At 54.3% G+C, this 10,932-nt stretch overlaps 1 protein-coding gene across 1 annotated transcript; it reads right to left on the bottom strand.

Moving 5' to 3' along the window:
* Positions 1–564: 564 nt before the first annotated feature.
* SLC25A11 (solute carrier family 25 member 11) lies at positions 565–9,559 on the bottom strand. The gene is made up of 8 exons (XM_089479961.1): positions 9,397–9,559; positions 7,454–7,606; positions 6,148–6,354; positions 5,594–5,684; positions 4,358–4,448; positions 3,719–3,818; positions 2,948–2,999; positions 565–1,201 (listed from the first exon to the last, which is right to left on the bottom strand). Exons 1-8 carry the CDS (start codon positions 9,486–9,488, stop codon positions 1,046–1,048), a joined length of 942 nt encoding a protein of 313 aa, XP_089336087.1. The 5' UTR covers positions 9,489–9,559; the 3' UTR covers positions 565–1,045.
* Between the last annotated feature and the right edge of the window lie 1,373 nt (positions 9,560–10,932).

Genomic DNA, 10,932 nt, shown 5'->3' with positions numbered 1-10,932 from the left:
CAAATCTCCTTTTGTTTGCCAGAACCACCTTTTCATTGAGACAGACATTGAATGACTAACTGGTGGAAGGAAGCCTTCATACGAGGGTCTGGTCAGTGAGCTGTGTTTTTTAAACTTATGTTCTTAAATTATTTTAGACTTTTAAAAGTTGAATAGTGTTTTAACGGAAATAATCTGCTTAACTCTGTTGTAACTTTGCAAGTATCGGGTTTCTTAGCTTTCCTTGTTTTATGCTTTTTAAAGCCATCTTGACTAGTTCCCAGGCTGAGAGAAAGGAAGCATATAAAACAAATAAAATTAAATAAATATATATATACTTTCTGAACATATGGGTTATTTGCAGAGTTATATTGCTTTTTCTGTTACAGGTGGCCCTTTCTCTTGCCCTTCCCTTTGGGTTTTCCATTTGAGCAAGGAGCCACCCTCCTTCTGCAACGTCTTGAATGGTGCTTGCACCAGCATAAGAAGTGCCCAGAGGGTCCTGGCCCTGGCTTGGCGGTCTCTGGGCAGCTCCTCCTCCATCCTCCCCTCCTCAACAGAAGGACCTCACTGCAGGCGCATGGATTAAGACCATGATTGGTTTTACTAAGCGGAAAGCAGGCTGGGGAGGCGAGGCGCCATTGCTGCCCAGTGGGATTCATGGGGCTGGCAGTTTAGTTTGGAAAACGGCAGCCTCCCACGAAGAAGCAACGGCAGCAGCAGAAGGAGAAGCCCCACCAGGACTCCCCCCATCCGCTGTCGCAATAAATAACGTCTCTCTTTCCATCCACCTCTAAATCCACCATGCTGGGCAGCCCCCAACACACCGGAGGGTTGAGACCCTTCCTTGTGATTTGGAGGAGGACAGAGGGGGCAGGAAGCCCTTCTCCTCCCTTTGCTGGATGCAAACACACACGCACGCACACACACCTGAGGAGAGGGTGCGGCAGGGGTCCTCCCTTGCCCTCTACCCATGAGAGGCCAGTGGGTTGTGCTCAGGGCACTTGAGAGACAGGGGTGGGTCAGTGTGCTCTGGATTTGGGGGTCCCTTCCTCTCTGTCCCCCATCAGGCACTGAGAAAGAACTTCCGGTAGAACTTGTTCATCTGCTCCAGGAAGATGAAAGTGAGGACAGTGTGGGGTCCCAGGCGGGCATAATAGGGGGTGAAGCCCTTCCAGAGGCTAAAGAAGCCTTCGTAGCGGATCACCTTCAACAGAACGTCCTGCAAGACAGAAGAGGGAGAAGACCAGGCCGGTAAGGAGGCAAGAATGTGCCCAGGCAGGGTCAAAAAGGGTTCTGGAACGTCTCACCTGGGCCTGGTGCTGCCCTTGGAAGCCCCCTCAAACATGGCAGGAAGGGAACAGAAGTTGCTCTGAGGTGGAGACAGCAGGCTGCCATTCCAGGCTTTGAGGCTGAAAACTGACCCACACAGCCCTACCGCTGGAAGAGCTGCAGTGGCTATGAATGGACACAGCAAATTGTTGGTGGCAGAGGAGAAGCACCTCAACCTTTTCACTGGGGGGTTCTGGCAGCCTTCTGGCAGCAGGTGGTGGAACTGGGCACCTACCAAACACTACCAGGGCCATCACTTGCAAGTCCTTGTGGCTGGACAAAAGGTCTCCTGGGTTGGATGCATCCCTCCCTGAAGGGAGAAGCCACTGGAAAATGGTGGGGGGGGGGGGCTTATACTTAGGGCAGAAGCAGAAACTGAACAGAACAGGTGCAGCCCCACTCCCACCCCAGGATTTGGGATGACCACAAGCAAGTGGCTTACAGAACAACTGACAGCCCTACCTCACAGCGATCTGTTCCCAACTGCCTGCCTGGAACAACACACAATAACCCTTCTGAGGCCACTGGGCAGCTGTTAATGTTTGGCCTCAATGCTGACAAGAATTCTTGAGCCCATGTGCCTTGGCCACAGCTGCCACGGAAGCATTCGTTTCCGAAGAACAGGGGCCACAGTTCACTGGGTCTCAGGTGTGTGGCTGGGGGGGGGGGAAGGGGAGGCCCAGGCCACCCTCAACCCCTCCATCGCTTTCAGGGTGCAAAGGTCCAGAACTGGCAGCGGGCATAAACAGAGCTCCGTGGCTTCATTTCCCCTCCACCTCTTAGGAGCTGTGGGCAGGTAGAAACAGGTGAACACCCAGACCCACCCCCATAACCTGGTGAGCATGACATTAAAAGGAAGGAGGACTGGCAGCTGCCATATGACACAATGAGGTTGTCCACAGTGGCACTACGTTCTCCTCCTCTCCTCCTTCTCTAGTGTCCCAAGGGACTGCTCAGTACTGGGAGACCAGGTTGGAAGCAGCCTCCCTTTTCCTCTGGGCTCGGGGCAAAACTGCCCGCCTGCATGGTCAGAGTGGCTTCAAAGGCAAAGTCCCCGAGAAGCAGCTTGCTTGCAGGGCAAAGTCTTCACACTGCACCTTCCAACCGATTCCCCTCTGAGAAGCAGGACTGGGAAGCAGCCAAGGCCCCCCTCCCCCAGCCCCAAAAATCAGCTCCTGGAAGCCACAATAACTTACATAACATCTGTTTATACATTGAAATATCTTCCCTCTCATTCCATATCTCTCAGCTTCCTCCCATAAAGGGACCCAAGGCAACTCACAACAAGGAAACAGCAATGAAAAATGCAATCCCACCAAAAGTCATGCTGAGGCGGCTGCTGCACAGAGGCTGCGTGAAGCCACTCTTCCCCCAACCCTTCTCACTGCCAAAGGTCCTGCCTGGCTCCATGCCACTTTGCTCTCTGAGAGCCAACACTTATCCCAAAATGGTTCCTGAAAAATGCTGCAGCCCCAGCTGACTAGACCTCCTGCCCTCACACAGCAGCATTGCAGAAACAGATGGGGAAGACTTAGCTGGGCATGTCATCCCAAGGCTATGGCCCTGGTCAGAAAGAGAGGGAGGCAGAACAGACATCAAGTGAACAAAGGCATGTGCCAAGGCCCTGGACACTCACCAGCCCATTCCGGTACTCTGGCTTCCCGTCAATCATCCGCATGTTCTGGATCCTGGAGAAAGAGAGAAGAGAGGCCACATGAATTCCAGTCAGAGGGTGATGAGGCTCTCAGGTCCTGCACTTGGACAGCCCAGCCCCTCTCCTGAGCCAGAGCAGGCTGCCGTTCTAGCTACCCCATCTGGTACCAAGAACTGAATTACATCACCGGTCTAGGATAACTGCTGGTCAATGGATGCAGAAGGCATTCTGCAGACAAGGAGAACACCCAGCCCTTTAGCTGACGGGCTCCAGCAGCACCAACTCCAGCACCCCATTGTAAGTGAGAAAACTGGACCCCTAAGTGACAGATTATATGGGGATCACCCCAGGCCCAACTCTCCAGAACCTTGTGGCTGGAAAATGGCTCTCCTGGGCTAGGCTATAACCCCACCACCACTACCACTTTGCAAGGCAACTGGAAAATGGATTCTCAGGGTTACATAGGGCAGAAGTCATCTAAAGAAAATGAACCATACAGGCATAGCCCATCTCCCATCATCACAGATAGGACAGCAGGACAGAAAACCTGCTAACAGAAAGTCTGCCCCAGTCACCTCTGTCCCTGCCCCAGTGGAACAGCAAAGAGCAGGTTTCAGGATTAGCATCTTAGTCCAAGTGACTTGAGTCTCAACCTTGCAAAGTAGAGAAAGGACAGCTGCCCAGTCCTGCCAGCAGGACTCACAATGAGTTCCTGGTCTCATTGAGTCACACACCCAATGCCCCTTTCCTAACCTGGTCTTGGCAATGTCCACGGGCATGGAAGCGGCCGTTGTCACCAACCCGCTGATCATGCTGGCACAGAAGTGGCACAAGATGTTGTCCCGGAAGTAACCTGAAAGGGATGCCAAGGGAGCTAATTCTGCTGCCTGTCCTTAGGTCCCCCCCCCCTATTTTCTTCCTCCCACCAGCAGTGGAGACTGAAGCCCCAGATCTGTGCTGTAGGATCCTTGCAAAGGAACACCACAAACAACCCTGATCAACATGCTCCTAAACCAAACAGTGGTTCCCCCAAGAGCCAGTGAAGGCAGGTAAAGAGGGAGGCCTGACAGCAGGTGTTTCCTTGCTTTTCTAGGGATACCTGGCACCAAGCCAGAACCTGCTGAGAGCCCAAAAATGCCTGGATCTGAAGGACGACAAGATGGGCCTTCCACCTCAGTGGAGAGACAACATCCTTCTGGTGGGAAGCACAAGAGGTAAGCAGAGTGCAAGCAAAAGGAGGGAGCAGAAGCCCTGAGGTGACCAGCCAAGGATTATGGGTTGGGGGACAGGTACCCCCCGGGTGTTTCTAATAGTGGTGGGAAGAGCACACCCAGATATTTCCCTCCCACTGCACCTCCTGGACCCCAGGGCCTGGCCAGGAGCACAACTTACCGGAGTCGAGGAGGAACTGCTTGGATTGTGAGTAAGAGGCCAACTGGGCCGCGTTGACAACCACCGCTCGGGCCATAGTGGGGACGCAACCCTACAGGAGGGATGAAGCCGGGCAGAGAAGGAAGTGGGGGTCAGAAAGGTTGTGGCCATGCCCTTCCTGCCCTGGCAGTATGCAGGATGGCAAAGGTGGCATCTGTCCAGCAAGGAGCTGCCTGAGCGAGGCAGGAGGGCACAGGGGTGGGTTTTCGGGGAGCTGCTGCCATTCACTATACCAGGAATTGAGGAAGGGGGAAGAGACGGAGGGAGGGAAACAAAGCAGTTAAGCTAGGAAGTGCCAAGGGCAGCTCCTCAGTATCTGAATGACTGCAATAGGGCAGAGAAACTGGCCAAGACTGAGGGTGGCATTCTGCCAATGAGAGACGGCACACATAACTTGATTCACAGAATCATAGAGTTGGAAGAGACCATAAGGGCCATCCAGTCCAACCTGTTATGGAGGAATACACAACCATGTATGTTTGCTTTTTGGACAGAGGGCAAGGGGTCATTTGCTGGACCCTTGTGCCCTATCCTAAATCTCCCCATGCTCTCCTGGAGAAAAGGAGAAGGTGACCAAGCTGAAGGGACTGTCTCCTGACCCTGCTGCAGTTGTCAAGGGAGAGTAGAAAGAGAAATGAGGGTGTCTGCCCCCCTTCCCTCTGTCTAAAGAATGCCAATGGGGCCAGGAGGCATTCCCACGTTTGGTTGCTTCCCTTCCTCTGAAGACTGTGGAACATTACCGTCCTTGTGCATGATGCAGGATCCTGTCATAAAACTAAAGACATACCCAGATTAAGGAGATGGAAAGATGGTCTTTGGAGGCTGTTGGAGGGACCAAAGAGAAGACCCACTGAAGGACCACCTTCTCTATCCCCCCCCCCCCCCCAGCTACATTTGCAGACAAGACTTCTGGTCTTGTTAGATGAGACAACAGTCTGGGGAACTCAAACACAGGTGAAGAAAGGCATCTGATGGGCAGAGACCAGAATTACAATGCCCCAAAGAAAGGTGATTTGCTTCTTTGGATCTTGTGGGAAAGTGTCTTCTTGTGGGGGACAAAAGCCCCAGATGTGGGCATTTGAGCTCTTCTGGGGACGTGACTCCCAATCCTCCAGAGTTCAGGTGAGGGGCTCCCCTCCAGCCCATTCCCAGCTGCTCTGGAAGGTATCACCCTCACAAGGCCCCCTGGGGACATACCCTCCAGAGGGTGGGCACCCCCTCCTCACGGGTGATCCGCACCAGGGCATTGAAGACGTTTGTGTAGCCCCTCCGCTGGTCCAGAGGCAACCTGGAACCAAGAACCAGAGAAGATGGGAGTGGAATAGAGGCATAACTGACACACAGACACAAGCTCTGCAAGCCAGGAGGAAGAGGAGCCCACTCCCATACAGCCACTCCCAGCCTGCTCCCCATAAGACCATGAAGCTTGTGCCTGGCTGTGCACATTTCCCACCCCTGATGCTACACAGCTGGAGTAGGCAACAGTATGGAGGACAGAAGCCAGTTTTTGCCCATTGCTGCCTCCCGCTCCCCACCCAGAAGGCCTTACTATTGTGTAGCAACACATTGGAAGAGATGTTATGAAAGAGATGTTGTGTTGTTTTCAGTTCCCATTCTTGCCATTTGTGGTTGTTTTACAAGGTTTTTCTGGGGTTTGGGGAGGTGGCAGAGTGGTTTGTGAGTGGTTCCAGTGTGTCTCCTACAGTTTTTTAGCCAACAACTGACCAGGTGAAGTCTCAGATAGTACCCACCTGCCATCAGCTGTCATCCGGATGAGTGCCACCTCAGCAGGCGTACCGACGAAGGCCCCAATGGCACCCGCCGTCATCCCAATCACAGCTTTCATTAAGAAGTTGGGGGGGGTGCCATCTGTCCCAGTGAGCTTCTCAAAGAGAATGGTGTAGATGCCCAGCCGAGTGGTAGTGTAGGTGGCCTGGCGCAGGAGGCCAGCAGACAGCCTGATAACCCAATGGGAGATGCCAATCAGAGATGTACCAAATGAAACAGACACACAGACAGACAGAAAGAGAGCAGAACTGCCAACCAGAGTTCTTCTGGCACCCCTCCGTCTTTCCCTCTCCAGCCTCTTCCTGGCACTAAATCAGAAGTTGGCATCAAGGCTCACAAACTGAATCCCTACCCCTTCAGCAGCCCTGGCAGTGCCCATTTTTGCCCTCTTGTGCAAAGTTAAAAATACAGGTGAATCTTCCCTCTGTTAGTACCTCTGTTAAACTGCTAAGGAAATCTAATCTTTGCTCTTAATGTTTTAAGAAACTGTTCAGTTGATTTGTAGATCAATCCATTAAAACCAATTTATGAAAACTACTAAAACAGTAGCATAATCCCTAGACCTCTGGTTCTCAAGCTGCAATCTTTCAGATGTTCTGGACTTCAGCTCCCAGAAATCCTAGCCAGCCCCCCAGGAATTGTGGGAGCTGAATCCCCAAACGTCTGGAGAAGAGCAGTTTGTCCACTGGCTTGGACTCTCCAGGCAATGGCTGTAACAAAGGTCACATCACAGGGCATAGGACAGTGAGCTTGCGGCATTTAACATTTTAGTAACCAGTGGAATGAATGTTAACCATGCCTCCCCCCACCTGCTTTAAAACTGAAGAAGTCAGGTAACATCATGGTTTCTTAAGTGTTATTTCTACGCTCTACTCCTGCAGGGCCCCACAATCTCAAAACTGGGGCTGGGAGGGGAGAGCCCCAGATGTCCTCCTGCAATCCACCGACCCCCTGCCATTCCACCTCACCCCCCACTGCATGGAATGAGCTTTGGCCACAAAAGAAACAAGCCTCAAAACTTTGCCCCTTGACTGGAAGCCTCTGCAACTCTGTAGGGAAGGGGGGGGGGGGTTTGCTGGGCCAGCTCTTTCTCGTTACTTATTTCTTAAACACTCTTCCCCTGACCCCCACTGCGTTCCAGAGGCTTTGCATCCCCCTCCCCACTCAGGTGCCACCCTCCTGCTCCCCACCATCTCCCTTGTTCATCACTGCAAGAGTCCCCCCCCCACGCGTCCAGGCCTCTGCTTTCCTCCCTCCGGCCTTATCTACCCAGTGTAGATGCCGCGGACGCCCTCCTTCTTGAGGATGCTGCCGACGGCGTGGAAGCTGGTCTTGTACTCTTTAGTCTTGGCCCCCTCCCCGCTCAGCTGCATGCGGTTCTTCACCAAGTCCAGGGGCTGCACAAACACCGTGGCTCCCATCCTGGAAGAGAGGGGGGGAAGCAAGAGCAACTTGCGAGAGCCGAAAACAAAACCCCAAAGAGGAGAGAATCATCCAGGGCCAGACACAATGGCATCCTTTCAAAGTCTTCCTCCTGATGCCTCTCATTGAGGGTCCTTCCTGGTGGTTCCTTTGGGGCCCCTCTGCACATCTACCTTCTCTCTCATAGACACATTCATAGCTGTGGGGCTCCCACGGTGACCAAGAGAAGGCAAACAAACCCCACCTTGCCTTCCAACATTGACCTGAGGATGTTTTCTCTGCTTCTGAGGCTGCCCAAGACAGGATCCAAGTCCTTTGGCCAGACTGGTCCCACTCAAAAGCCTGCAGCCCAGTCTCTTAGTGCTGTAGGTGGATTAGCTCCTAGGGGCCACTCTGGTTTCAGAGCCCAAAAGGCATTCCACCTGCTTCTCAGAAGTGTATCACTTGTGTATCAGAGGCTTTAGGTCGCCCTGGGCATTTGGAGCAGCACCCGAAGGAGGTTGAGAAAGAGATTGGGCATTCCCCTCTCTCCCTTTCCTTCCCGGCTTGAGTCCCATTGTGGGAGAAAGGAGGGGTAGGAGTCCTTAAAACAAACAAACACAGAAATTAGGCTTTTGTGGGGTTTCCGGGCGATGTGGCCGTGTTCTAGAAGAGTTCATTCACTGCCGAAACGTCTTCTACAACACGGCCAGACAGGCCGAAAAGCCCACAAGCATCTATGGGTGCCGGCCATGAAAGCCTTTGCCTTCAGGAAGAGACTGCTCTCCTCCTGGGGCTGAGGATGGCTCCCATACGGCCATCTTTCCGACAAAGGAAGGCTCCCATCCTGCGGAAGGGGAAGCAGGTTTGTTTGGCCTTTAAACCTGGATTGCCTTAATATGCGTGTGCCTTATCTGTACTCTTACACTGCTGTGTATTTCCACTTATGTCTTTAAAGGCAGTGGCCGAATGCCTGAGCTGCAGCTACTCATCCACAAGCCAGAAGGTGGTGAGTCTGATTCCAGCCAGGGCTCCAGGGTTGACTCAGGCTTCCCTCAATGAGTCCCACTCTTGGGGCAATGAGCTCAGGCACTGCGAACTGCGTGGGGCAAGCGGCCTAGGAGTGCCTCTCTTCCTTGACCCCGCAGCCTCAGGCGCCAAGCCCACTGGGCTCCAATGCCCCGGCGGCGGCGGCGGCGGCAACAGCAGCAGCCCTTTGGCCAGGCAGGGCAAGAGGAGGCTTTTAAGCAGGCGCTGGGCGGCCATGGCTCTGGAAGGCTTGCCTGAGGCCGGAGGAGGAGGGGGCTCTACAGGCCGCAGGGGAACGACAGTCTGGGGCTTAGAGGAGCCTTTCCGCAGCAGCCTCCCTGGAACAAGGCGAGTTGGAGGGCTTCGATGCGATGGCCACCAGGGAGGGCTCGAAGGGCTGAGGAATCCTGCAGCTCCTCGGCCAGACCAGCAAAGGCAGCCTTCTGGGTTCATGGAGGGCTCTGAGGGGAGGCAGGAGGCCCCTGGCCCCGTCCTCAGGGCGCTCCCTGCGCTGGCAAAAGGGAGGCAGCTGGAAGGGGACCCCGGGGCCGCCTCTGCCACCCAGGGACTCACGGAGTTCCTGTCGAGGGCTATGGTTCGGGGGAGGAGGTCCCCTCTTGAACCCCCAGAAAGGCCAGGCTCCTCCAGAGGGATGAGCCTCCCTTGGCCCCTTCGGAGGACTACCATTCCCAGGATGCCCCAGGCGGCGGCGGCGGGGTCAGAGGGCAGCGAGGGGCGTCAAGGCCTGGGCCTCTCTCGGCTGCGCGCGCATCCCCTCTTACCCGGCCAGCCCCCCGAAGAGGAACTTGATGGACTTGGGGGAGGTCTTGGGCTTGGCCTCGGGGGCCGCTGGCCCCGCCGTCGCCGCCGCCATCGCCGCCTCGCTCGCTCGCACCGGGACCAAGGTGACACCGGGCCGGCCGCAGGGGTGGGCGGGGCCTCGGGGAGCCAATGGGCGCCCGCTCTGAGGCGGGGGAGGCGGGATGTCCGGGAGGGGGAGGCGGGGCCGGCGGCGGGGAGTGAGGCGTGCCCTTCGCGCATCTCCGCGCCTGCGCAGTAGCCCTCGCCGGAGGGCATGCCGGGAACTGTAGTCTCCCTTCAAACTCTGAGGGGGAGGCGTGCGGCCTTCTATAAAGTACAATAAACAGAGTCCGAATGTGTTTTATAAACATACAGTGAAAACAATAGAGGATTAAATAAATAAACCGTTTTAAAGAGCGTTTTGTGTCCCGTTCTACAGTTATTCGTACCTCAGGACTCAGATGAGCCTTTATTCTCGTTTTGAGAGGGGCCGAAATGCTAAACAGTCTTTATGAGTTCGCATTCATTTCTGCTCCTACATCCCTGTCACTACAACTCCCATCTCCCCAAGGCTCTGAGGGAAAGAGCCGTGCAGAGTGGGGATGATGGGTCTCTTCCCCTTCTGCCTCCAGATTTGGGGGAGTCTCCTTCAGAGGACAAACCGCTCCAGAACTAGAGCCTGGGGGAGGTACTGCTTGGAGGACTACAACTCCCATCGTCCCCTAACCACGAGGAGCCCATCCTCACATATATTTCCCTCTGGTGTGGTTTTTAACACCTTTGTCTGGTAGAGAAGCCAGTGGAGCTTCGAAAGCTAGTTGCAACTTGTATTTTGTGCATTTCGGTTGTCACAATAAATGTATTGCTGTTTTGTGGATTTTGGGTGTTATTGTACTTTGGCCAATACAGTTACCTAATGCTCCCTCATTAATGTTGCTTTTGCCATCTTGACCCAAGGTGACCAGATGCCATACCAGACGCAAAATGGAAGAAGAATATTCAAAACAAAATGGAGGCCCTAAAGACACTGTTACAAATAGAAATTTGTGCTTCTTAGTCATGCTCAGAATGGAGGACGTTTTGGAATTCCTCCTGGATGGAGAGAGAAGGCCGAAGCGTAGGACATGTCCTGGGAGCGGAGGACTAATGGTCACTCTGTCTTGGCCACATTCTGAGGCTGCTTGACTGCATCTTTCCTGGTGGTCCTCACCTGTGAAATGTTGGAGGGTTTGCATGCACATGTGCCAATGCACACACACATCCTGCCTGCGGTGCATGGCCAGCCTCACCCTGCCACCCAGAGGGGCAATGTCCAGGCCGGCCTGGGGCAGAAGCAGAAGCAGTGGCCGGAGCAGCTGCAGCACCCAGGCAGCTGTCCTCTTCCTGGGCTGGGACTCCAAGCACAATGGCATTCCTGGCACTGCTATTCCAAAAATGTCCCCCCCCCCAACAAGGGGAAGCCCCCTTCCTCCTCTTCTTCCTCCTCCTCCTCTGCCGCCCACAGCATTCCTTGGCCA

Source organism: Sceloporus occidentalis, unplaced genomic scaffold, assembly GCF_023333645.1.
Source record: "Sceloporus occidentalis isolate IW3139 unplaced genomic scaffold, rSceOcc1.0.p SCAF_14, whole genome shotgun sequence".
NCBI classification, from domain to species: Eukaryota; Metazoa; Chordata; class Lepidosauria; order Squamata; family Phrynosomatidae; genus Sceloporus; species Sceloporus occidentalis.
Note: the sequence above shows the minus strand (reverse complement) of the source record. Positions and strands in the feature narration are given on the sequence as shown.

Bases quoted from the DNA above. Each gene is read 5' to 3' on its own strand.
- SLC25A11 (XM_089479961.1), bottom strand. From the start codon at position 9,488: ATGGCGGCGGCGACGGCGGGGCCAGCGGCCCCCGAGGCCAAGCCCAAG. The intron at 6,355-7,453 runs GTAGATAAGGCC...TTGGGTTATCAG, and splicing joins GTCCGCGGCATCTACACTGG to GCTGTCTGCTGGCCTCCTGC. The intron at 4,449-5,593 runs GTATGTCCCCAG...TCCCTCCTGTAG, and splicing joins GGGTGCCCACCCTCTGGAGG to GGTTGCGTCCCCACTATGGC.